The sequence below is a fragment of the Pteropus medius genome, unplaced genomic scaffold (genome assembly GCF_902729225.1).
Source record: "Pteropus medius unplaced genomic scaffold, Ma_sr-lr_union100, whole genome shotgun sequence".
In the NCBI taxonomy this organism is placed as follows: Eukaryota; Metazoa; Chordata; class Mammalia; order Chiroptera; family Pteropodidae; genus Pteropus; species Pteropus medius.
In genome coordinates, this window is record NW_024340696.1 from 29,229,686 (window position 1) to 29,255,349 (window position 25,664).

At 41.8% G+C, this 25,664-nt stretch overlaps 1 protein-coding gene across 5 annotated transcripts in view; it reads right to left on the bottom strand.

Moving 5' to 3' along the window:
- The window catches only part of FYN (FYN proto-oncogene, Src family tyrosine kinase), a 202,813-nt gene that overhangs the window by 39,166 nt on the left and 137,983 nt on the right, over positions 1-25,664 (bottom strand). For all 5 annotated transcript variants that reach the window (XM_039870535.1, XM_039870540.1, XM_039870537.1 and 2 more), the window contains 5 exons: positions 15,814-16,071; positions 12,280-12,376; positions 5,573-5,671; positions 2,739-2,842; positions 1,665-1,814 (listed from right to left, as the gene is read on the bottom strand). In XM_039870535.1, the coding sequence (XP_039726469.1) occupies positions 1,665-1,814; positions 2,739-2,842; positions 5,573-5,671; positions 12,280-12,376; positions 15,814-16,060 (697 nt within the window). In that variant the 5' untranslated portion in view covers positions 16,061-16,071. The remainder of the gene's footprint in view (positions 1-1,664; positions 1,815-2,738; positions 2,843-5,572; positions 5,672-12,279; positions 12,377-15,813; positions 16,072-25,664) is intronic.

Consider the following 25,664-nt stretch of genomic DNA (forward strand, 5'->3'; position numbering starts at 1 on the left):
CTTTTCTCCAGGAACCAGCTGTATAAGTTACATTTTATTCCTTTCTTTTTGACAGAATCAGGTGCTGAGATTATTTATGTGTCAATATTTCAAAGGCATTTCATTGTGTGAAAGAAGGAGGGAAGAGGAAAAGCCAATATAAAAACAAATCTAACTTGAGATGAATTTTTTTTGAGGTTAAAATATGTGTGTTGCTCTTTATATCTCTTCTCTCCTTCCAGCTTTATTATGTTATTTAAGGTGCCGATTCTGACACAATATTTTTAAATGATCCCAACCCTGGGGATCTGGCTGATGTTTGGCTGTAATAAAATATATTTTGGCATTTGAAAAACCCTAACAACATGCAGGCACTTTGAGTACATCACTTGAGCTCAGGGAGGTATCTGGCTCCATTTCTCCCAAATATTTCATTAGAATCCACAGAAACCAAAATTACCCAATGCCCTAATCAACAAATACTCTAAGTGCTGTTAGTTTTTTCATTTGCTTATTAGTGCCCAGGATCAACAGACAGGTGTTTCTTACTGCCATTTTCAAAAGACTGCTTTTTTTAGTGCTGAAAATTATACAGACATATTTTTTAATGAATGTATGTAAAACAATAGTTGAGGTCAAATCATGTGCTGTTTAGGGTATTGTCATTGTTCTGGAGAACAATATAAAATGTATCTATAGGTCACTCAAAAAACTACCAGGTTTAAATAACTAAGTATATATTTCTAGGAACAAGAGACATTAATGGTGACACTTGGGCGTCAGGGCAGAGACTGATCTACTGTATAAAAGTTTAACAATGGCTGGAACAGATCTGTGGGTCACATAAGTCTAAGTCTAATTAGAAGGCAGAAGTAGTGGTGGGGAAGTAGAACGTGATAAATGGATTGCAAAATTCATCCAGTCATGAAAATAAAGCGCATGTGTACGTCATTTCTATGACAGTGTGAGGGCAAGGTGCTGGTAGAAACACAGCAATGCCCACAGGAGGCCCCATGTGACAGTTCTCTCTCAGGGACTGCTCTTCTTCCTTTTGGTGGTTTCTGAATTATATACTGCAGGAGAGTGGGAACAATAACTTTAAAGCTTAACTTACTACTTTCTACTTGGGAAACTAGAATGTTATAGAATCTTTCGATAGAACTAATAAGCATGGTAGAAAAACATCAATAGATTTTGTTTAGCCAAGCCTACCATGAGGGGCTAGTGAAGGAAACTACAGCTGATCCTTGAACAACACAGGGGTTAGGGGCTCCAAGCCCCATGTAGTCAAAAATCCACGTATAACTTTTGACTTCCCAAAAGCTTAACTACTAATAGTCTGCTGTCGACTGGAAGCCTAACTGATGACATAAACAGTTGATTAATACATATTTTGTGTTATGTGTATTATATACTGTATTCTTATAACAAAGTCAACTAGAGAAAAGAAATATTATCAAGAAAATTATAAAGAAAATACATTTACAGTACTGTACATATTTATTGACAAAAATCCACATAGAGGTGGACTTGCACAGGTCAAAGTCATGCTGGTCAAAGGTCAACTGTATTTTACCGGTGACTTTGTATATATTTGTTTTATCTGTTCCCCCACCTTTCCTGCTCTGTGCCCGCCCGCTTCCTCCAGTGTCCAAATGCTTAGTCTTAGTTAGAATTAAAGTTACCTGAGTAATGTTGTACGAGTTGCTGAAGTGTTTCAAACTGGGCTCGGGTGGTAATATAGTATCCACCATTGTCGAGTTTGCGAATTTTATAATGTTTGACGTGGTCTCCTTTCATATCATCCCAATCACGGATAGAAAGTGAATAGGCACCTGGTAAATATGCAAAACCTTAGTAGCTCCAATCACTTGGAGTGCTCATTTGATTTTTTAGGTCTTATTTACTTGACTATTCTGATGAACAATTATCAAGGAGACACATACATGCGCGCATGCACACACATACACACACTTCCACTCAGTAACATGGGAAGAAAGCACCTCTTTCCTGCAAGTGTCAGAAAATATTATCAACAAAATTATTTTACCCTTGAGAATGAAGGCTTCTCGGATTTTTTCCTATGACCCCCTGACCCCCAAGGGACAAGATGAAGAGAGGCGCAGACATTCAAGGCTGACACTGCTTCCCCAGTCTCCATCACCCACACGGAGCATCATGGACGCAGGGACAGCATGTACTAGAGAAACATAAAGACTGTTTCTCTAGAAGTGAGCTTCCCACTTCTGCTTCATAATACTTTTCATAGGAGCAGATAACCCGTGTCTGGAAGATCAAACTAGAAGGCCACTGCTCTTTTCCTTGGCCCACCTCTTTTTGTGGGCTCTAATAAGACATTAAATAATGAAAAGTCCTCAGTTATGAAAAAAAACCACACACACACGCACACAGAATAAATGCAAAAACAACCTGTATGTTTGGTGCCAAGGAACTAAGAGTTTCAGAAATTCATAATTCTAAAGGACTTCTGAAAATTCTATGATCTCGTGTGCCTGAAGGAGTGAAGCTGCCCCAGCCCCCGTTTCAAGAGGAAGGTCTTGATTTTGAGCCTTTGTTGTCTTTTTGGAGCTGTCTGCAGTTCTAGAGCCTGGAGGAAAAACAAACTAGGACTCCGCTCACAAGGCAGGGAGGATATGTGCCATTTAAAAATCCTTGTCCATTAGAGATAAGCCTTTCATCCCCTCTGACTAATCCACAGATTTGAATGACAAGCGGACTTCTTCAGCTTGTTATCTTACCTTTGGTGGTTTCACTCTCACGGATAAGAAAGGTACCTCTTGGGTTTCCGAAGGACAAAAGTTGTCGCTCAGCATCTTTTCGGCCAAGTTTTCCAAAGTACCACCTTTGAAGGAGATCAAGAAAACGAAACATTTCAAAACAATCACTTACAGAAATGGAATCATGCAGGCTCTTTGGTCCATGAATTCTCACCTCTGATTTCATCCTTACGTGTTCCCTATCTATTTTTCCCTAGTCTCGTCTAGTTTCCTTTCAATCTATTCCCGATTCCATCCCTAATCCATCTCTTTCATTCTTTAGAAAAAAAATCATATTTGAATTGTGGGCTATTTTCCTTTCCTCCAGAGATGTCAAGAACCAGTTTGTGTTAAAACTGCCACCTGCCTGCACAAAAGGAGAAATCTAAGACCTTGTTTGAAATGGCAACCACAGGAGACCCTTTCCACGCACATCTATAAGACCATGGATTTCTGAGCATAATTACAACCCCTGGGAAATAACAAAACACAGTCCTAGTGTAAATAAAGGTCATTAATCAGACGTTTTGAAAAAAAGTCAGTCAGAATAGGTAAAGAACAAAGACATGATATATTTAGTAACTTCCTACCTATAGGAACTCTGAAAAAGATGGTCAAGACTACTCCTAATTTGCGATGAGTGCTGCCCTTGGATGCTGTTTGTATTGTCTTCCTGTTCAGCAAGTGTGACAGCTCGGATAAGTAAAAGGCATGTGCCAAGTGCCTGGGTGGGATCTGCCGCACGTGTGCTCTGGCACAGCTGCAGGGCCAGGTGACAGCACACGGTCAACGAGCACGTCCTTGAAAACGACTTGGTATTGTGGATGTGTTCATATTCTTCTGTGATGACATTCCTGTGCCACTTTTGGAGGCATCACATCAAGTCACCTCACAACCTTTGTCATTTGTCTTTTATCTTCCCTCTGCAGTCTCCAGCCCTAACAATGGCCCAGCAATTAGTTAATGTTTCAGCACTAGGTGCTGAATGAGCAGCAGGTGCTCCAAGAACCCAAGGGAGAATTTGGGAGCATTCCATTAGAATCTGTGTAAAGGAACGACTTTAAGAATATTTAACTGTGAAAGGATCCAGTTTCTAAAATGAAATTTCAATTCATTATACTTGAACTTGAACATAGCTATTATGTGTTCACTGTCAAATTCTTTTGTGAATGAAAGAGCTTCACTGAAGAAAAGACACTGTCTCTTACTCCTCAGTGACTTCTAAAGGCACCAGACTGTGTAACAATCCTAACCTAGCATTAGATTGTATAAAAAGAATTACACCAATTACTTGTGAGATATGACTTTTTGAGTTTGTATCAATTAAAATGCAGTGTAAACATGGACAGTGATAAAAAGAGAACTGTTAGAACAATGGATTGCACTAAAACAATAGTATTTTAAGATAATGATAATTGTATATGTAAAACCACAGGTACTATTTTTTAAATGCTATTTTATTTTTTAGAAACAAAATATTTAAAAGATTGACGATTATAAACACAAATATATAGCAGGTAAATTCCTGGTTAAATCAAAAGAATGCTACATTTTGGCGGTACCTTTTATTCTGAAAGGACACAAAGATGTTTGCCAATCTGCCCTAAAATAAAAATTCGATACAAATTCCTTTATTCACTAATGACGAAATACACTCACTAGGAGAAAGAAGGAGCTCAGGACCACTGAATATTTGAGAGTGGGAAACAAAATAGATCTTCTTACAGAAAATACAAAGGAATTAAAGACAAGAGACTGATCCAATGGGGGATTTGGCTGAGGTGTGGAGTCTAATCCTCCCTGCAGCTTTAACAAATCCAGGGCAAAATTAAATATCAGAGCCCAAGGTTGGGCTCGTGGCTGACTTTTCTCGACTCCTTTTTTGGTAAAGTAAGACTGCCTCCACTGAGCAGGAGGGGCAGGCCCCCAGGGCGTCAGGGAGGAGGCCAGGTTCTGGACTTTGGGAGATCGTGGCCCAGTTCATTTTCCTTCAGTTCAGAAATTAAGGTCACCACAAAGCCACTCCGACAGTTCTTCACTCTGAAAGTGCCCTTGAGTTCCCATGAGTCAGGGGAAGGAACAATGACTGTTCCTTCTGGAACGCCCTCAGCCTCTCGACCACCTTCCAGAACTGTTACCAGTGAAATCCTTGGGCCAATTAACTGCTAGTCACGAGTTACTATCAAAGATAGCAACCAAGACCCCAAATCAAAGGGATCTGAAATGCATCGTCACAGGATTTCCCAAGTTGTGGGTCACATCCTATGTGAGATGGTTCTACCTACAGCATGAAGGTATATCTTTTTAGTGATCCTTAATATTTCTGATTATACTAAAGAGAAAAATCTCAATTTGATCTTTAACAATTATTTGCCACCTGCCTCTCTCCCTCTCTCCCTTCCTTCTACTCTTTCTTCCTCTCTCCTTCTTCTTTTTGTTTCAGCAGACTGCAGGCTTAGAACCTTGCGTTGGCATAATACCTCATATTACATCATATTTTTATGGTTACTTTCTATCTATGGTGAGTAATATTGGGTTTTCATGTAGGGTACTGACAGAAAGTTTCCTTTCAAAATAAATATGTTTTTAAAAAGTAAGCAGGCCTAAAGAAAAATAGTAAGTTAATCATAGTACCAGTATTGCATAGATAATGAGAAAAGCCATGGCATAGAGCCTGGGAAACATGGCATTCCACCCTTAATTGCTCTAGTGAACTTCTTCCTCCTGCGCAACATTGATGGCATTTTATTGTGCCAACTAACTTTTAAGAGCAAGTAGTTTAGGGAAAACAACAAAACAACAACAACGAAACATACTCTTCTGCCTGAATAGAGTCAACTGGAGCCACGTAATTGCTGGGAATATAACCCGTGTCTCCAGTTGTCAAGGAGCGAGCTTCCCACCAATCTCCTTCCCTGAAAAGAAGAAAAGAGAAAAAGTAGTGAATACAGTGACTAATACAATGTTTTGCAGTTAAGGACTCAGTGCTATAGGAGCTATAACTATCTCGTGGTCATTCTACCACCTGATATCTCCAAACTCCAGCACAGCCCTCTGTGAGAGTGGAATTACAACCGGAGTCCACTGTGAGCTGAATCCAGCATTGTCGCTCATATTTGGCCTTCTCTGTCAATTAAGAATGTGGAGGCCATGAGAGGGCTCTGTGTGTGTGTGTGTGTGTGTGTGTGTGTGTGTGTGTGTGTGTTGTGGGGGGGGACGTTGCTTGGTAAGTGTCCCCGACTTGGACAGAGGGGAAGGGAACGCAGCTCCAAGCTACTTAAGAAAAACACTATAACACAAAACAACAAAAATGGTAATTCTGTCAGGGGAAAGATGTGTTAACTAACCTTATTGTGGTAAACATTTCACAATATATACATGTATTAACCCATCACATTGCACACCTGAAACTTATACAATATGTCAATTATATCTCAAAAAGCTGGGGAAAAGAAAGCACACACTAATAGTGCTAACAGCCTCTATTTCATCCCCCACCCTGAGGCAACCAGTATCCTTTGGTACTGTTGGAGAGATGCAAGCTACTGGACAGCCATTAAAAGATTCTTCAGGAAAAGGAAAAGAAAAACAGAGCTGCAGACCATCTGAGAAAGGAAGCCTGTTAGGAGGTGCAGTAAGGTATGAAAACATAGTCTGAATATTTGCCGTGCTTGCTCTGAATTAAATGAGTAGGATAATAAAGACTACAATAGGGTAAGCCTTGCTCAGACATTTTCGACCTGAGGTTATTCCATCAACTATTTACAGTAATGACCTGGGTCTCTCTGGTGGTGGGAGAAAAAAAGGGTGGGTGTGTGTACAGGAGCAGGGGGAGAAACAACACTCGCTAAGGGAACGAGATTCTTGGTCACATCACTTTGTGGCTGTGCCCCAGCGTTCCACGCGATAGCCCGTTCTCAATCTGTAGAGCTCTCAGAGCTGGGGGGCCAAAAGACATGAAAGGGGGAACTTATAACGCCACCCTCAACTTAAAACAAATGAATAAATGTTTAGACTTCATGTGCTCAGACACATAGCTGTGTGTGGCAGAGAGCGGGGATGGAGCACGTGCCTCTCCTCTCCCTGTTAGCCATGGTTAGTAGATGTATGTGAGGCTGCAGCTTGGACAGTGTCTGACACTGACACTGTCCACAGAACCCTCTGACAGCCTGCGGTCAGGAGTGTGAGGGGCCGGGCAGGACTCGACTGCCCTTGAACAAATCGAGTCCTTTTGGACTTCTGGTCACCAGAGCTGAAATACCCTACCCGATCACCAATGGCCCAGCTCCTTCTCCCAGGTTTTTGGTCCTTGGGTCAGCAAAAGAATCCCAGCCCTTTTTGAAATACACTTTTGGCTGGGCTCTGTGTCAAAGTCCTCGCCCAGGGAAGAAAACGTGTTGGCTTTTGGCCCTGGTCAAGATCTTTCTCAGATTGATTTAATTAGGTAGAGAATAACCAGCCTCCACATGAAATGCAAGCCTTACTCAAGAGTCCCATTCTCTAAAGAACGACCAAGCAAGGTGACGATGAGCAACGCCTCCAGATGGCATCTGAGAAAGCCACAGACAATTGGTGACAAGCCCACAAGTGCTCTAGGTGCATTTGTGGGTATAAGTACCACAGAATAGTCCATAAGAAAACAGGGTGCTGGCAAAAGATTTCAAAAACTTATGTTTTAATTTTTCAGTCTTTCCTTTTTCACCCTATTAAACAAATTTAAACAGATAAGTCAACCAAGAGGGTGTTCTCATAGCCAGAAAGTCCTTTATTGCTAACCTTAAATTTAGTTCATGTCCAGATTTGTATGTACAAATTATTTCATAATAAAAATTATTTGTTATTATGAAATAATTTGTATGTACAAGTGTATATGTGAATACCTGTGAACTCACTACCCACCTTGAGAGTGAGACTGTCACCAGCTCTGTGGAATCTACCCCGTGCTGCCCCTCTGTCACATCCCTCTTCGATTCATGAGATTAAAAATGTCAATATTTTAACAGTTTGTATTGGTTTCATTTCTACGTCCTCCAAAAATAAAATTCTTGCAGTTGTAAGTATATCATCTAAGAACATGCAGAAGTTTATTTTTTCTTTAAACTTGTGTTTAAGGAAATGGTTTTGGAGACATCTTTACTGATGACAATGTTTACTGCTCTGCAATTCCACTAGGTGGAGACATTTCATCATAAAATAACAGTACCCATTATCTTCCTGCCTTCTCTCTTTCTTTCCCCCACACCCCACACACACCTGGGAAATGCTCCAAAATGGTGAGGGAAAAATTAAGTGCTTGCAGAAGAGGCTTATTATTATTATTTTTTTTAATGCAAGATAAACTTTATCAAGTTAGTTCTAATTGATTTAAATTCAGAAAAAGAAAGTCTAGTATCAATTTGGGGGCACATAGTAATGCCACCTGGGGCAGAAAGTCAATACATTTTGTTGCAGGTTAAGACAAGCTCAGTCTTATTCAGGTGATCTGGTATTAATCAAATAATTTCCATTTAAAATCCAATATTAACTATCCTATTTGGGTCTCGGCGCTTTAAGATTTGGCACTTAGAATCCAACTATCAGCTCATTCTAAAGTCATGTATCAGGAATTCATGATTTTTCTCTTAAGTGACTCCATTAATCTCACAAGAGTCTTCAGTTACTCATGAGAAAGATAAAATACTTTTCTCTTTTTCTAGGCCACCTAGGGTCACTTTCTTCATCAAAGGAGATACGATGTGACAAAGACACAATATATTAGGTAGTAAACCTCACATGTTGTGCCCGGGGAGGCTAGTACAGACTCAAAACATCTATCTAAAAAGTCTTTTGAGCATTTTTTTTTTTTTTAAAAACACTAGAATCCCAATTCACCTACAAATAAATAATATACTCTACAAATCATTCATCTAGATTTAGGAAAATAGGATCTCTACTCTGCTGCCTTTTATTGCTTTACTTGAGTGATTGTGGGTAATTAGTATTGTTAAAGCTGCATGTCTTTAAACTGTTCTTCCAGTTCAGATATTTCATTAACTTAGAGTTGGTGAGATATTCTTTAACTGTCATCTTGCTCTGATTCAAATATATGATTTAAGCCCGGGCTCTGAACAGTTTTAACTTTTTATAGCAGCTTCTCCTGTTCCTCCAATTTAAAGACTTGTTAGAAGAGCCTGGTCTTAATCCATGAAATTGCTCATAGGGCTTGTAGTTCCAGAGCTGGGAACCCCCGATGGAGCCAGAAGCCTTGATGAGCCAGGAAGTGGCATCTGCAAACAGAAGTCAGCCTTGATCTGTCCAGCTGTGGAGCATTTTTATTATAAATGTTTTCTTTCTAAATTCGGCACTGTCCGTCTTACTTTCAGACAGCATTTCCGTAACAATTTTATCAAATGTTTAGAAGGAGTTCTAAACCAGGATTTCTTCTTATCACAATGAAAAGAACTTTAAAGGGGTCACTACCCTAGACAATGACCACTATTCTATTCTGTTTACTATATTTCGAAGAGTCGCTGTGTTTCTATGTGGTAAATCACTGGTCAGGAACTGTGAAAATACGAAATAAACACAAATGAATTGAAATATTTTGCAAAATGGGTTCGAGTTTAATAATGTCTGAGTATACTACACTGAGCACTTACAACAGGTCTGTGAAGGGCTCCCCACCCCGGTATGGGGCAGCAGTGCCACTGGCTCTGGGCACAAGTGCACATGCCTATCACATGGTTCACGACACACTTTAAAACACAAAAGCCAGCCCTGGGGCCTCCCATTTCTGCCTCTTGACAGGGAAAGGAGTGGGAGGACACACTAGGAGGTGTGGCAGCTGCCCCAGGGAGAATAGAGCCCCATCCTTCCCCCTTTCAGCAGATGAGAGCCCAGGCTGGGAGAGGCTGGGGGAGGGGAAGGAGCCGCCTGCCATCTGGTTCTGTATTACTGCTTTGTTTTTTCTTTGTGATTTTCTCTTCCCTGTTATTACCCTTGACTTCAGGATATTGTATTTGTTACAAAAACCTTATTTTTTCCCCCATAACCTTGGGAAAGGGTATTTAAATGGCATGTAGGATGAGGAATTCCACTGGCAAGAAGGAAGAACATTAAAGGAAAAAAAACCTTTGTAATATTTTCTGCTAAGAGAACAGGGTCAGAGACTCAAAGCCTTCTGCAAAAACATTATAGGTCATGCATGCAAATTACAAAATATAGATCGAGATAGATCTGATCTTCCTTGAATGTTTCTCAAAAAATTTGGTTGGTTGCCATTGTAGATCTATCCATATCGATAAAGGAAGAAGTCATGAATTTGACTTTGGCATGAACTGGCTTTCCAAATACCCTACCACCTGGTGCACAGATCCACCTGCAGTGTGGAGAAAACCCGCAGAAAGAGTGCTGTGTATTGTATTTCCTACCTCTCCTTTGGTCTTACTTTTCAGAAGCTGGTTAAAAGTTTTAAGCAGCCTTGGCACTGAGAGAATGTTACATAAAACGGGGAGGGGAAATGAAGTATATTTCAGAATTCAAAGTTGGAAATCTCTGACAAGAAGCATTCATCTGAGAATCAAACTAATGATAGGGAACCATAAATCCCAAGAGATCATCAATTCCCTCTTCTTCCACCTCCCGGCCAAACTTCCACCTTCATGGAACTAGCCCCCTTTGACGGGTCTCTGGGGCTCTCCAAGACTGAACCTGATGCTGTACTTGGGATGCATCCTGCATGCCACCCTTGGCTCTGCCACCTGCTAGTTCCTCTGTGTACCTGCGCAACTTCCAACCCGGAGCCTCTGGCTCCTCATGTGTCAAGTGATGACTATGAGACAAACCTCAGACAGTTGCTGTGAAGAATAAATGAGAACATTTGCAACTTAGCACATGGCTGCATATAAAGAGCCTTCGATAAATGGCAGCTGTTTACTATTTTTTAAAACATTCCTATGGCTATAAGAGGAGGCCTCTTGGGGGTCTTCTTGATCTGATCTGGGTGCTGGTTGCACAGCATGTTCAGTTTGTGAAAATCTCCAACTGTACACTTTAAAAAAATTGTGGTAAAATATGCATAACATAAACTTTGTCATTTTAACCACTTTCAAGTATATAGTTAAGTGGCATTAAACACATTTTACACCACTGTGAGACTGCCACCATGCATGCTTTTGATACATGCACTTTTCTGCATGCATTTAAACAAAAAGTTAAAAACAAAACAAAACGAGACAAAAAAAATCCCCATCCATAACCCAGTTAATGATGATAATAATTAAAAATAATAATAAAAAAAAATCCCTGAATCTTGCAGCTGCTATGCAGACAGTGTCTTCTGATGTTCAGAAGAGTTACTGGCCTCTCCTGGGAGGAAGTCCATTCTGGCCATTGGAAGGTGGCACATTCTCAGTGTACCATCCTGAGACATGGGGCCATCCCAGGGAAGGGGTAGGCTTTCCAAGGAGGCAGGCTCCAGGGCCTGCGGGAGTTCCCTGTTATGATGACCATGCCTCTTCCCTGGGATGGGCTGTGTGGACGGGGCTGCCTCTCACCTGCCCTCCTCGCTCCTGGCCAGGCTTCAGGTCCTCCAACCATTGTGAAATCCAGTTTGCTCAGGGAGCAGACGATGGGACGACCAGACCTGGCAGCACAGGAGAACTTCCTGGGAGCCCTCAGCCCCGAGGGGCACTCTGGGGAGTCACTGGGGAGTGCTCACAAGGAAAAGCTGAGGTATGGGGACAAAGGCCTGTCTTGCTGGTGTGGGACACCACCACTTTCTCTAGAGCCTGGATTTTTCTGGAGGATCCTTGTCTGTATACACTGCCTTAACTGAACAGAGGTGATATTCAAAAACTGCAGGGAAATCTGACCCACGTTTACTCTTCCTCATGGCGGTATGAAATGTAGTATTTGAAAAGTGAGTGATTCTCGCCCTTGAAACTTCCCCATTGCCTGTTTAACTGTCGTTCCTTCTGGCCACATTTAAAATGCATGCATTGTAGTCATTCCTGAGTGGGCAAAATCACTTCTCTTTCCATCTCACAAAGCTTTCAGTCACTTGCAAATTTTTGTTATGGGGAAATGCCTCCACAGGCTTCACCGATCGAAATGCTTAGCAGTTTTGAAAACAGAAGGAACTTGTTGCCAGCCTTACGTGAGGGTTTAGCTAGTGCAGCATCTGACATGCTAAGAAACTCTCCAGGCAGAGAAAGGGTATCATGGACAGTCAGGCCTTGTGCCAATCACTAGAAAATGTAGATTTGCAGATGCTGGTACTTTTGCAACCTTTAAACCCATAACAAAACCCAAACCATTGACTTTGCTACTATAATACCCACCAAAAAGCTCCCTGGACAGACAGTGCCATAAAATTCTGCACTGGTTCACTGGCTCATTGTTTCTCAAGTTAAAATGCTATGAATTAATGAACTAAGCTACTGTTCTTTCAACATTTCAGATATCTGAAAAGGTGCAGACTGGGAACAAGATTTTTTCCCCAATCTGAAAGGTACATGTGCTTCCTCCTCTTTTCCAAACTTACGAGCTGTTCAATATTTGAAATTTCTCTCCTTTGTGAAAACTCAGGTCATCTTCCGTTCGTGCTTCATAATCATAAAGGGCCACAAACAGCGTCACTCCTGACAAAATGAAATCAGAAGGGGGAGAGATTATCACACAAGAGGAAATTAATTCCAAGAAATTAAATCTTCAATAAAATCTCACTCTTGAAATCTGCAGCTAATCTTGCAGCATGGTAATTAATGTGTGCAACCAGAGTCGCAGAGCTGAATTTATGCTTTGGTCTTTGGAGGTGAAACATTGCTTGATCTGACTAAAACCTGGAGTTGAAGGACTTCTCTCTGTATATCTTTGAACGAGTTCGCAAGAGGTGACAGATATTAATAAGTCCACAGTGAAGGGGCAGCAGCAGCCTCATAGCTCAGATTTGTAGAGCTCTGCGGCCATTATAGACACCCTTTATCTGACACTCAGGAGCTCATGTTAGGTTCGGCGTAAGATGGATCACTCTTTCCCCTGGCACAATAGTAACTAGAATGTAGCGGGAAACTCCTTCTGCAGCCTAGAGACTGAGAAGAGCCTCTCTGTAAATGTTCACCCAATTAGAAGATGTCTCGCCCTTGGCATCTGCAATTGCTTTTGGGACTCCTTCTCCTACCCCCTCTCTCCTTCTCCCTTGAAGTCACCTGTCTTTGCGCTGACTTGTAATACTCACTTTTCCTCATAGCCACCCCATCTCTCCTCATCCAGTTCCTCCCCACGCAGGCCCTTCTTGCTTTGCAGAAGTTTGCTATTAACGGCACAGAATATTCACTGTCCCATGTGGCCTGAGGCTTCCTCCACATAGCTGGCAGAGTTCTAAGACAGCCTCAATGATGCACCTCCTGGATTCATGCTTTGTGTGACACCACCCCTTTCCCCTCTGCCTTCCCGCCCTTGAGTGTGAGAGAACCTAGTGACTTGCTTCTAACTGATAGAACACGGCAAAGGTGATAGGATGTCCCTTAAGTAATTAAGCTTCAAAGGATTGTGACTTCTGTCTTCCTAGCAGACTTGTTCTATTACTGCTTTGGCTTGAACACTTTCATGAAGCAAACTACCATGTTGGAGAGGCCCACATGACAAAGCACGGAAGGTGGCCTCTAGCCAATGGGGAACTTAGTCCTGCCAAGGCCACATGAGCTTGGCAGCAGATACTTCTCAGCTGGACGGAGAGAAGACTACAGCCCGGACTGTGAGAGATTCTGAAATACAGGAACCAGCTAAGTCATTCCTAGATTCCTGACCCACAGAAATTGTAAGATAGTGAACGAGCATTGTTTTAAAACTTCTAAGTTCTGTGGCAGTTGACAACTAACATGTCCCATTTCTCTGCTCTCTGGCTTCTCATTTGGATCACACACTTAAAAGTGCCTAATGTGGCCTGAAGAACACATAACATGGATTCTACTCTTTATCGAGCTGCTATTTTGTTGTGTAGGTAGTTCCAAGGGAACAGATGTGAGACTATTCAAGACCCAGAGATGGAGGCAGGGCTTGTCTTTCCACCCATCTCAAGTGGGACTTCCCATAGGAGAGCTGGCATTCAGAAGGTCTGACTTTGCAAAGCAGGGCTCATTTGGCAACTGTCCTCCTTTCTTTAGATTTCTTTGAAAGGTTAGAAAAGAGACTGGCATAAAGTGGGAGCCTATTCTCATTTGATACTCTATTAACAGAGTCCCTTCATTACATAATTCAAAAACAGACCCAGACTCCATTGTATAGAAGACAAGACACACGCGATGGACATTGCCACCCCTTGTCTGCATCAGCCGGCAAGTTCTCACTGGGTGTTTTTATCTTCTAGGGGTGGAAGGAAGTGTCTAAGGAGGTCACAGGGACACACAGGCACTGTTTCTGGCCTTAAAGCACTGAAAGCAGTGGTGGGGAGAAAGACATGCATGCAAATATAACAAAGCCAAATAATAGAAAGCAGAAAAACCTGCCACTATTTGGGGTACTGTGTTTTAATGTTCATAGTTTATGTTGTCCCTGACTATAGTATAGACCCACACATTCAAGGTGAGTAGCTTTATGACCATCTCTAGTGGCTTTATGAATGATACCTGCAGGCACAGGGATTCATATCCAGCACTGATGAATGAATGAACAAGGTCAATGGCTGTGTCAGCAGAATTCAGAGTCTGGCTGGCAAAGCACTCAGCCGGCACAGGGAGTGTGTTCTGGGTGCATATTTGGCTCTTTCTTTTTCTCTCCTGCATTCTCAAGAGACTTCCCTAGACAGCCTGACTACCTCTTTCCTTCCTCCCTCCCTGCATTCTAGGCTCCTTCCAGGAAGGCAGCAAGGATGAGTAAATGTACCTAGCATTCATTCACCCAGGCAAAGCTAGCTTTAAAGAGAAAGCTAGATTCACCATAACACAAGGACGTAATGCCCAAAGCTCTGGGTCAGGTCCCCTGGGTATAACTACACTGGCCTGTTGCATGCGGAGAGAAGAAAACCCCTGCTAATACCTCAGTAGCACCAACTCCCCAGGTAAAAAAGGCCCAGTGGGTCCTAATATAAGACATCGGCTCCCAGATGAGCTGAGAGCACAAGGGCTAATATGTATTTCTTTAAACTTTTGTAATGAACAAAATAATTTTGGAACAAATAATGTTAAATATATAGTTACGATGATTCACACACTGAGAGATTTGGAAGACTCTGGATGCATGAGATAACTTGCAAATGTTTCAGAAAACATATGTCTGAGAATGCATGCCAGATATTTTACAAAGTATTAGCTAAGTCAGCAAATGCACATGGCAGTCCAACATAGTTTGTGGGGGGAAAGAGAAGGAAACATAAAAACAAATGAGAACAATCTCTTAGGATACATAAGATTCCATTTTAAAATACAAAAGATACATGAAAATACTTGAGGGCTGATCAACTCAGTCACATGGAAGATGATGGGAAGATCAGAGAGAGAATCAATGATGATGAATGGCCAACAATATAATGCAGCCAAATGACCCCCACAGGCTGAGCAATGACAGGCAGGCCGAAGATAAGGAAGATGAGGGAGAAGGGGCAACCCTTGTAAAGTGGCTGTTAACCTGGAGATGGGAGGAAGGAATGAATTAATGTGTGGAGAACTCAAAATATACACTCTCAGATCCAGTCCGAGAGCTTCCAATTCAAAAGCTCCGGGATGAGGCTCAGGCATCTGTATTTTGCAAAAGCTGCCCTAATTATTCTGAGCCAGCCTGCTGAGGTTGAGAGCCACCGGCCTAAAGTGCCGCTGGAGAAGTTCTGGCTCATAACCCATGCAGAACCCGCAGAGAGCAGCAACTTGGGGTCCCTGCACTGCTGTTGCCCGCATTTTGATGTGTGCTCCAAGCTCTGGATTTTGTACAGCTCCTCACAGATGTTAGGTGGAGACTAATGAAAAACCTAAACGTTAAATCCTTAGTAAAAGGGAGCTGACCAGAGCACAAATGTTCAACTGCCAAAAGGATGAAGAGCAGCTGCTTCCCCCCACCGCAGCCTTCTGCTGCCCCTGGGGCTTACCTGTTCCTCCTCTCGTTCGCAAGGTCCCAGTATGAGACGAAGAGTTCACACCCCCAAAGACGGTGAGTCCCTGGCCTCCGGCCGCGTGGAAGTTGTTGTAGTTTGGGATGGTGGTCACACTGAAGCTGGGGTAGTGCTGAGGAGTGGGGTCTGTGCCATAGCGATACCCGGAGCTCTGGTTCAGGCTGCCATCCCTCTCCTCTGTCAGTTTTGTTGCTTCTTTATCCTTACATTGCACACAGCCCATTATCTAAATTCCTGCCGAAAACATAAAGGAGGCACGTGAACTTGGGTGCTCCTTAGTTGCTGGGTTGCTTGACTATTTAGGAGGGATCATTCATCAGGTTTGCCCTTGGATATTTCAGGTCTGTGAGGGGCGGGAGGAAAAGCAGTAGCTCGAGTTGATGGTTAGAAGCAACCTCAGTGCCCTGAACTTGACAATCACATTTGTTCCCCATATGCTCTGGGCGGTTGGATCGACACAGAGTTGACGTTCACCACACAGCAATTTTCCTCAAATGAGGTCTGCGCCCTTTAAAATTCTGTAATATCATGTACTTGTCTGAAAACAGCCAAATAATACTTATTATTATGCTTTTCTTTAGTCATCTCGAAAAAAAAGTATGCTCTAGAAAATAAATCTACGCAATATTAGAATAAAAACCTTCATCATGGCTAAGGAAATTTTAAAAAGAGGGTAGAGGTATGTTAGTAAAGCCAGACTATAGCTTCTAAATGACTCGCTGCACTTCTTCACTTATGGGCACCCATTCCCCAGGACTCATTTGGTAAATTTTAAGCAATAAGAGATATATAAGTATCACAATGAAGAAATAGTTGCTGGGAGAAAAATTAAACTCACAGAAACAAAGAGGTCCGAGTGTATTTGTAGGATGTCATGACAGCCTACTGTAACGAAATCATTGAAAACTGCTAATTAACTCTTTACATTTCCATTAGCTTTTGACATTTTTTAGAAACGCTTAAAAAAAAATCATTCCCATGTTCTAGAGGTAGTGGTGGATTAAAAATGCGAGTCGTTTTTTTTTCTTATTTGGTTCTTTGGTCCCAAGCGGACCGCCCTTCACAGTTTTGCTGGGGACACCCATTGCATGTTCTACCTGCCCCCTGCCAAACCTATTTCTTCTGAGCTCCTCTCTCAGTCAATGGCACTACCGATGACTCACTTGCTCAAGTCTGAATCCTGAGAAGCATCCTTATTTGCTTCGTCTTGTTTACTTCTCACTCTTTCTGTCTCACATTGTACTGTTCAAACATGCTGAACTTCTCAGTTCCTCAAAGGTTCCGTTTTTTCAGCTCTCCTTTAGGCTTTGGAACATGGCCTTGAACATTCTTTCCCCCTCCTCTTTGATATACAACACATCCTGCATGTTCCAGTTAAGACATTGCTTCCTCTGCAAAGCCTTTTCTGATTCCCCGGGCTGGAGTGGTGCTCTTCTTAAGTGCTCTCATGGCATCTTGATTTCCAGCATATTGGCACCTAATTGCACCATATTAAAACATGGCTGGTCCACTTGTTTCGTTGCCCAATCGACTGTGAATTCCAGGAAAGCAAAGCCCTGTTCATTTTTGTCATAGCTATATTGCCAGTGCCTGACCCATAGTAGGCGCTCAATAAAGAGCAATTGAATGAGCGAAGATTCTCAAGCCCACTATGATTCTCTTTTACCCTTTCTTTCTCTTTGCATCAAGACCAATCCTTCTTCCAGTGAATTTCATCAGCAGTTTGCCTTGCATTTTTGAATCTACTGGTGTGTGTGAGAAGTGAAGACGATTCAGAAATACAAGGTAAGTTGCTTAAATGACCTCGCTATGGATTGCAATACCCTGTCAAGTTGGCAGGGGGCAGGTAGAACATGCAATGGATGTCCCCGGCAAAACTGTGAAGGGCGGTCCACTTGGGACCAAAGAACCAAATAAGAAACACATGACATCATCATGTGTAATTACATGCATTCACTGAGAAGGGCACAGCTGGTACAGGATGGGAAGGGACTTGAGGCAGTGAAGGAGAATGAAAGAGCTAGTTTTTCTATAGTATCTTGCAAACCAAAGTGGGGAGTGCCACGTCAGATATGGAGACTCTTGGGGGTAGGGAGGGGGCTCTGTTGTGAGCACTGCTTTTCTGCCGCATGGGGTTGCGGAAGCAATATCAGACTGTTCTCAAGTCCTCTTAAATTATATGTTTCGATAAATACTTATTGAATTGAATGTCAGTTCCTGAGAAGGGAAATGTTTGGAAATGAGCCGCCTACTGCTTGAGCTGAGATCACCAAATCTGGAACACATTTACTTGTAAATCATTCGAGATTAACTTACAGTATACTGTGTCCAACATGTTTTCTAACTTACGGCAAATGAATGTGATTTTAACAAGTTTCCACTAGGAAATGCAAAACATCTCCAAGGCATGATTTACTGAAGGAATTTCACCATTTGTTGTTGGTGTTGCTTCATAAGGCTGATAAATATCTTCTTGTTCACTTTCTATTAACTCTTTCATGGTGGAAAGTCACTCCAAGCTTCTATAAAAGACCGACAGGAGACACTTCTTGTCCCAGGGTTTTTTTTTTCCCCCCAGGGATTTCACTGATCTACTGTATTTCAAGGAATTGAGACCTGAATCATAGAATAACATCATTTATTCCAGCGGTCCTCAGCCAGGGGTGATTTTGCTCCCTCACCAAAGGACATATTAGGCAATGTCTGGAGACATCTTTGGTTGTCACAACTAGATAAGGGGTACTACTGGCAACTAGTGGGTAGAGGTCAAAGATGCTGCCAAACATCCCACAATGAACAGGACAGATTCCAAATACAAAAAATTACCAGGCTCCAAATGTTAATAGTGTCAAGGTCAAAAAATCCTGATTTATGGAGAGGAAAGAATTTACATCTATATCTTTGAAACAGCATAACAGCTGTTTCCCTTATATGTATGTGATTAGCATGCAGTTCAGAATGCCTTCCTTAGGAAAATAGGCATGCTAGGTAAAAAGGAGGCTATTTACAAGGCTGACATGAAATGCTCTGATTTTTCTCTAGAAGCTTGTTCCTGTGATAGAGAAAAGAATCTAAAATCAATGAAAACTCTCATTACAAACTATTCTTCCAACTCCAACAAAAACAAAACAAAACCCTACATCAGAACCCTGCTGAAAATAGGACCCTATATCTAATCAAACTAAGCAAAAACCACAATCTTTCAAAACCCACTAAAAAAAAGTATTACCATTGTAATAAATGAGTAAGAGCTTACTTATAATTCCATGAAATAATGGAAGAAAATAAATAGTAAGCTCCTTGAAGACAGGGATTATTTTTTGGTCTTTGTTTTATTATTACATCTTTAGTGTCCAGAACAGTGCCTGGCACATAGTAGGAGCTCAGTAAATATTTGATAAATGATTAAATACAAAAAACTAAAACTCAATCAAAATCATTTTGGGGAAAACAATTCTCTTAGGGACAGCTGTTGCCACTTCATGCATTTGTAATTTCGAGTAAGGTATGTTGCTGCACAGATCTTGCTAACTCTTCTCCCTTCATTGAAAATAATGAAGAAACTGAAATAAATCAGTAAAAGCACACTCAAGCCATTAAAGTTTAATCATAATGAAAATATTTACATAAGAACTTGTGGTCTTCTTCCCCTTCCCTGTTGGGGTGGTCTGACTAATCATTTCCTGATGGAAGAGCCAGAAGACACTCCATGAGTTGAACTCAATATGACTTCAGGCTCCCTGCCACAAGGCAAAGTTCTCAGCATTTGTGTTACAATAAAAATCCCCTGTGTTACGCACAGTTTTGTGGTGGGGCTTTTATGGCCAATGCTGTATGTCCACCATGAACATATAATGCACTAATACACTTGCTCAAGATCTGTGAGGCATTGGGAAACACTGAATATGCCATTCTGAAAGTGATTAGTAAATCATACACCATGAACTCATGACCACCATTCTCCGCATGTTGCTATGCCTGGAAAACCTGATGAATAAGCACTTGATCAACAGGATCCTATTCCTGTGTTCAAAGCGTCTGGATTGTAGCTGCAAAGCTCCCTCTTCACTGGTCCTACGGCCAATTGAGGGGTTCTATTTCTACTATGTAAGTAAAACCTGATTTGCTTAGTCCTGTGGATCTTCTCATATGTGCTAACAGCATTAAGCAACTTGGGGAAGAGTTACCAAAGAGAGAATCCAAGGATTGCCACACCCTGCTCTTGTGAGCATAGCAGACACAATTGGTCATAGTACTTTCTGGTGTTATGCCATGTGCAGTCCCAGAATCCTTCTTTGCATAGCCCTTTGACTTAAGCTGACAAAAGGTTGGAATCTATCTGCTACTCTGGGTAAAGGCTGCTGATTCACAGTGAGTCTGATGCCATTGATGCCAGAGACCAGGGTCTGGTCTGCTAGATGGCCATCACATACAGATGTGCTCATGTTTTCTCATATGCCAATCAATAAAACAATGCCTGTATGCTCAGCTTACAACATCACAGGATTTCTGAGATCTCAGGTATGTGCAAGAGTCAGGTAGCGAAAATGGAAAGAAGCCACTGGCCGTCCCCTGCAAAAGTAAATTACTTTCTCTTGAGACATATAAACTTGCAGGCAGAGGAAGGATAACAGGAGAAGAAAAGTTGAAACTGACAACAAATAACTTTAATTTTAGTAGTGTAAGCACTTTTGTCTCAGAAACCAGCCTAGGTGGGTGTGGAAAAGTGACAGCGTTGGGCATAAGTCACCATCCTTGTGCCTGAGCATGACGGGTAAAGCCATATTGGCCTGTACTCTCTGATGTGGCACGTTACCTGGTGCTATCATTCACTATTCTTTTAGCTGGTCTCCACTTTACCTGGGCAGGTATCAAAATTAAAGTAAAAGAACAAGAAAGGGAACCAAACACAAGTTACTGAGATGGGGACAGCTGAAAAAGAATTTGAAGCTGAATTGTAGATTGACTGCACAGTTTCATCCGCTTCTCTGGGAGATAAGAAAAAACTGGCAGCTTAACAAGCAAACACCCTTTTTCAGTCAACAGTAATAGCATGAAGCAAGATGTGGCAGAGACACATCAGAAATGACTTAACTTCTGGATAGAAGATTCATGGCAGGGGGTTCTTGATCCTTATAAAACTGGAAACCCCTACAAGAATCAATCTGAGGTGTTCTGCTACATTTTCAATGGATAAAATAAATCCCTTGAAGTGTACAGAAGCCTGGCCTTTTCCCATGTAACTGCTGGAAGCAAGACATTCAGAGACAAATAAGCATCACACTGGCAGCAATGGTAGTTGGGCCACAGAACCTGCTACCCAAATTTCCTAACATTTCAATCCCTTACAATGATTTTCAATCCTCTTTGTAGAACACTGGGTCCTGACACCCTACAAAGGAGTGCAGGCAGTGCTGTCTTCTGGGGACAGCCAGGACAGAAGGGCCCTGGATGACTGGGGAGGTTGGAAAAAAAGCAGGACCCCACCGGACACTCTTGGAAGCACAAACACTCCCCAAGGTCCTGAAGCAGGGAAAAGGTCACAGCTGGGATGGCACTTTGCCAACAAGGCAAAAGCCTCCCTTGGCTGCTCAATGAAAATATGTACCTTGCTGAAAAGGTGGTGTGACAGGCAGAACTCAAAGGTGTGACCAAGAGTGCTGCCCCTGGTGTACAAGCCCTGGGACTTGTGAATGATGGGGCAGTCACTCCTGTGATTATGTATTTTATTTGGTACAGCTGACTTTAACAAAGGGATTATTCTAGGTGGATGTGAGCTCATAAGGTGAGCCCTTGAAAGGGACTGGGCCTTTTCTGGAGAAGCAGATTCAAAGTGTGAGAGGCATTCCATGGCTTTGAAGACAGAGTAGGTTATATGGCCAGAAAGGTGGCTGGCCTCAAGGAGCTGAGAACAGTCCCCAGCTGGCGACAGAAAAGAAACAGGAACCTCAGTCCTACAACCACAAGGAGCTGAATTGGGTCAGGAACCTGAAGGAGCCTGGAAATGGATTCTTCCCTAGTCTAGACTCCAGATGAGAAGGCTGTCGGCTGACACACTGAGTTCAGCTTTGTGAGCAGAGAGGCCAGCCACACCAGGCCTGCACTTGAGACTCAGAGCTGCGAGTTCATAAATGAGCGCTGTTTAAGCTGCTAAATATGTAGTAATTTGTTATAAAGCAATAGAAAATTAACACATATTTTAGTAGGATGGGGCATCACGGAGATAAAGGCTCCAATCTTGGCAATAATGGCCAATATCAATTGAGGGCTCACTGCAAGCCAGGCGCTGTGCTGTGTGCTGGAACACGCTATCTCACTAAATTCTCAGGACAGTCCTGAGACAGAGGTATTGTTATTTTCCCTCACTTCACAACAGAGGAACAGAGGCGCTGGGAGTTTGTCCACAGCTCAGTCAGGGGTGGAGATGAGATCTGAAGCCAGACATACTGATTCCACGGCCAGCACATGGAGCCTCTATACTGGAGCTGCTTCCTGCCCCATGGACTCTGGCCAGACCACAAAAGGGTGTGGCTGCGAGGGTGGGAGGAGCAGAGGGAGAGACGTGTGGGAACGGTCCCCTGATTCTACAGAATCCTACTTCATGTGCATGACTAATGAAGGCCCTGATTTTAGGTGCTAGGCCTCACTCCCCCACATTCACTCACACCTCAGCCCCTGAGACTAGCTCCGTAGGGGTACTGGGACCACACCGGGTGTGGTGAGTCACCAGCTTCCATGATGTGGTTTGGCATCTTAAAGAACGTTTAAGCCAACAACACTAAAGCAGCCCTTAGTTTCTCCATATTTCTTAGATGTGGCAGGGTATTTATATACACCATGAAGGAGTCAGCATCGGGTTCCTTGGTATAAACGTGAGCCTTCCTAACGCATTTCAAACCTGATATGCTTTACACGCAAAACTTTCTGGAACATGTTTACTGCATAAACTGAGCTATGCATGCAATGCTTCCTCCAAGCACAAAATAACAGGTTTCTACTCCTGGAGTTGGAGTCCTGCGAGGGTGAGCCCCCGCCACTCCACCAAAACGTGGTAAAACATTGTATCTCTGAGGTAAGAAGACTGATATAAAAGCAGTAATATATACAGTGCAGGCAGTGGCCACAGCCACAAAGGGAGAACGAAACCTATTTGAAAATCAAACCAAAGCTTTGCTCCAGAAATAATAAGAGGTGGAGTTGGACCCGTCTGATCATTTATGCACAACTGAAGGGTGAGGAGGATGGATCTTGTTCTACATCGCTCAGCAAGGGAAGTGAACTAATACAAATCACTTGTAAAATGTTGCATTACTTTAAGAAAAAGCCATATTCCCGGCAACTAGAATTTTTTTTTTTTGCGTCTCCTCTCTGGCTTGTCTTGTTCAAATGACCCCCCAGCTGAGAAGCCGCAGCTCACAGCCCTGTAGCATGTCCTCTTTCCCTTCTGTGTCACCTCCCATTCCCCAAATGCCTAGAGACTGAAAAACACTTAATGAAAAGAAACCGAAGCGTTAGAGGCCAGTGGTGAGATTAACACTGCAGTCAGCTAAATGCTGGAACGATTCTCAAACCCGAATGGCCAAATGAGGTTTTAACACCAAACTGTGGCAAGGCTTCCAAAGGAGAAAAGAACCTTTTCGTCTTGCATTCACTTCACTTGGATCTTAGGGTAAAGATAAAAGTGAAATGGAGATAAAAATAAGGATCTGTTTTAACTGTCCACGCCGAAGGGTTCATGGAAAACTTAGAGCACGGGTTGTTAAGTTTTTCAGGTAGGCTTTCCCCCACCTCTTTTTGGATCATACGAAAGTTCTTTGTGGTTAGTATTGTAACATTTTATCTTACTTCATTTTTATTGAGATATAATTCACATGCCATAATATTCACTCTCTTAAAGTATATAGTTCAGTGGTTTTTAATATACTTACAATGGGAACCATCACCACTATCTAATTCCAGAACATTTTCATTACTCAAAAAGAAACCTGCACCCAGTAAGCAGTTCTTTCTCATTCTCTTCTCAATCCAGGCCCTGGCAACCACTAATCTACTTTCTGTCTCTGTGGATTTGCCTGTTCTGGACATTTCATACCAATGGAATCATACAATATGTGGCCTTTGGTGACTGGCTTCTTTTACTTGGTATAATGTTTTCAAGGTCCATTCATTTTGTAGCATGAATTGGTACTTCATTCCTTTTTATAGCTGAAAAATATTCCATTGTACAGATATAACACTTGTTGTTTACCAATCATCAGTTGATAGACATTTGAGTTGTTGCTACTTTTTGGCTATTATGAATAATGCTGCTATGAACATTTACGTATAAGCTTTTTTTTGTGGTCATATGTTTTCAATTCTCTTGGGTTAATATTTTAATATATAAGGAATTTATATAGATAAGAAAAACCCTAAGGGTAGGCACATGGAAAATAATGTGAATTGGAAATTCAAAGAAAGGAAAAGCAACTCGTAAAACATGGGAAAATGTTACCTTCACTAGTAATCAAAGAAACACAATTTAGATTAGTGAGATACTTTTACCTCTAAATTAACCAAATTTTAAAAAGTCTGCCCAATAGTAATGAAGGTCCCTTGGAATGCAGGTTTTCATACACTGATGATAGAAGACCAGAAATAAGTGTATAACCTCTTCGTAAACTGATTTGGCAATATCATCAAAAACAAAAACAAAAACAAAAACAAAAACAAGAAAACAAAACTTAAAAATGGGCCCACTCTTTGCCTGTGAATCTGTGCTAAAGAGATACTTTTGAAAAATGACATATGAAGAGGTCTGTAAAGTGTTAATTATAATTTGAATTATAATTAGAAAACTTGCTAATTGTTTAACAAGAGAGCAATGGGTAAATAATTTGTAAGCCATGCTCATAATATAAAATAAAACAGAAAATTAAAACTCGTTTACAGAAAATTGTTAGTAACATGGAAAAATGCTCATGTTATATTAAGAAGGATCACATGATTGTGACTATAGAACAAATGCTAGAAAATTGTTTGGCAGGAAAGATACCAAGATGCTTGCTGGCGGTGTGTAGGGAACGACACTACGGGCGACTGTTCTTTCTCCTCTTTCTGTTTCTTTCTTTCTCAGATTTTCTATGCTGAGAGTGCACCATTTTTATGAGAATAAATCTTTTTTTTTTAAGTAAGAAAGTTCCCTTTAATCTTATCAGATACTGATTTAATTTGTATATAAGTAGATAACAACCATACTTTGATGAAATATGCTTCATGAACTTAAAAATTAAGAGAGGGAGAAAGTGATTGATTCTAAAGCCTGTTAAGAGGCAACCTCTCCTTCTGGATGGTGTGAAAAGTGACGGTTTCAAAGGACAGAGAGACTTCTAAGTGTGTTTTTATGACATCTGTGCTGGGTGGTGGGCAGCGAGGGAGCAGTGCCAGGAGTAGGTGAACAGTCATAGAAATCTAATTAAGGTTAATCAATGTCACCTCAATAATTTTTAATAAAAAAAAAGAAATCTAATTAAGGGCATAGATTAAGCAAAGCTATAATGTACAATCAACTCAGAAGACTGTGTTGGTAGCAGGTGGCAGAATCTGGGATAACAGAACCAGGAGTGGGGTGGCTGGATTAGTGGGTTCTGAAGAACCTTTGAGCCCCAAGCTCCTAGATACTGGGGAAACCCAGTAAACTCAGAACGATAGTACTTGTTCAAGTGACGCTTGGAACCCAACCAAGAAGTTCTGGTTACCGAAGTATCTGTAGGACCTCTTGGCGAGTGAGGGCCCGGAGACCACACAGTGGCATAGTTCTAGGAAGTGGGGAGGATCAAGTGAAGCAC